The following is a 1,358-nucleotide window of genomic DNA, read 5'->3' on the forward strand; positions in this document are numbered from 1 at the left end:
AGGCCTCCTGGCCGACGGAGTCGCTGAGGCGCCGCCCGAGGCTCGCGACGTCGCTGTGCGCGTCGTAGGGGTCGTCGTCGAGGAGGCAGAGCCCCGCGTACTTGGCCAGGAGCCGCGCGCCGCCGGCCTCGTCGCGCCGGTTCGCGCACGCGGCCTCCCACCGCTCCACGCGGCCAACGAAGGGCTTCCGGTGCGCCAGCGCCTCGGCGACCAGATCGTCGGCGACGACGTCCGCGCGGCACCGCGCCTCGTCGGCGGCCTCGCCCTCGCGGTCGCCCGTGACGAACGTCGCCGCGGCGGCGCGGCCGCCCTCGCGCGACTCCGCGGCCGCGCGGACCGCGCGGCCGTAGTGGCGCCGGAGCTGGGGCGCGGACCCGCCCGCGAGCGCCGCGACGCGCTGCGACGGCCGCCCGCCGGCGCCGTCGAGGAAGTACTTGTGCCTCGCGGGCGCCGCGGCCGCGGCGCCGCCGCCGACCTCGCGCTCCCACGCCGCGTACGCGTCGCGGCCCGCCATGAGCCGCTCCTCGGCCGTGCGCATGTGGGGCGGCTTGCAGAGCTTCGGGTGGGGCATGGGGAAGCCCAGCGCGTCGCAGTAGGCGCGCTCGCCCTCCGGCAGCGCGTACTGCGACGCGTGCGTGAAGAAGATGAGCGTGTAGCGCGCGCCGGCGAAGGGGATCGTGCTGTGCGGCGCGTTGCCGTCGAAGAGGACGAACTGCTCGCGCACGTCGAGGGCGCCGCGGCCCTGGACCCAGAGGCGGCCCGCGAACTCCGCCGGGAGCTTCGGGTCCTCCGGCGGGCCGTAGTCGCCGACGCCGACGATGTAGCTCGGCCCCAAATTGAACTTGTCGACGTGGAGCGCGGCCTCGTAGTTGCAGTTGATCTGGATCGTCGTGAAGCGGAAGGCCGGGTCCGGCGCGTGCGCCCTGAAGACGTCGCAGAGGAGCTTGGCGAGCCGCGGCCGCTCGTGCGTCGCGCCGGAGACGCGCATGCCGCCGTGGCCGCGGACGTTCACCGCGCCGAGCACCAAACCCCGCGGCGCGGGCGCGCCCGGCCGCGTCACGTTCGTCCGCGAGTCCTGGACGGGGATCTCGCTCGCCTCGAGCGCGGCGAGCGCGGCTTCGAGCGTCGCGTCCGCGGCCGGGGCGACGTCGCGGGGCCGCGACCCCGGCGCGTCCGGCGTCGCGAAGGTGTAGCGGAACGTGCCGTCGTCATCCTCGCCGTCCGAGTCGCTCTCGTCGGCGACCCTGCGTTTGCCGCGCTTCTTCTTCGCGCGCGTCCGTAAGTCGCTCTTGAGCGTCGTGAGCTCGCGGCGCCGCTTCTGGCCCTTTTTGAGGTCCGCGAGGTGCTCGTCGAGCCGG

At 75.6% G+C, this 1,358-nt stretch overlaps 1 protein-coding gene across 1 annotated transcript in view; it reads right to left on the reverse strand.

The window, feature by feature from the left end:
- Window positions 1-16: 16 nt before the first annotated feature.
- Window positions 17-1,358, reverse strand: part of AURANDRAFT_72852 (hypothetical protein) — a gene marked incomplete at both ends in the record, with an annotated part of 6,945 nt that continues 5,603 nt past the window's right edge. Inside the window, one exon of the mRNA XM_009044600.1 lies at window positions 17-1,324. Coding sequence (XP_009042848.1) covers window positions 17-1,324 — 1,308 coding nt within the window. The remainder of the gene's footprint in view (window positions 1,325-1,358) is intronic.

This window comes from Aureococcus anophagefferens (genome assembly GCF_000186865.1).
Source record: "Aureococcus anophagefferens unplaced genomic scaffold AURANscaffold_500, whole genome shotgun sequence".
Taxonomy (NCBI): domain Eukaryota; class Pelagophyceae; order Pelagomonadales; family Pelagomonadaceae; genus Aureococcus; species Aureococcus anophagefferens.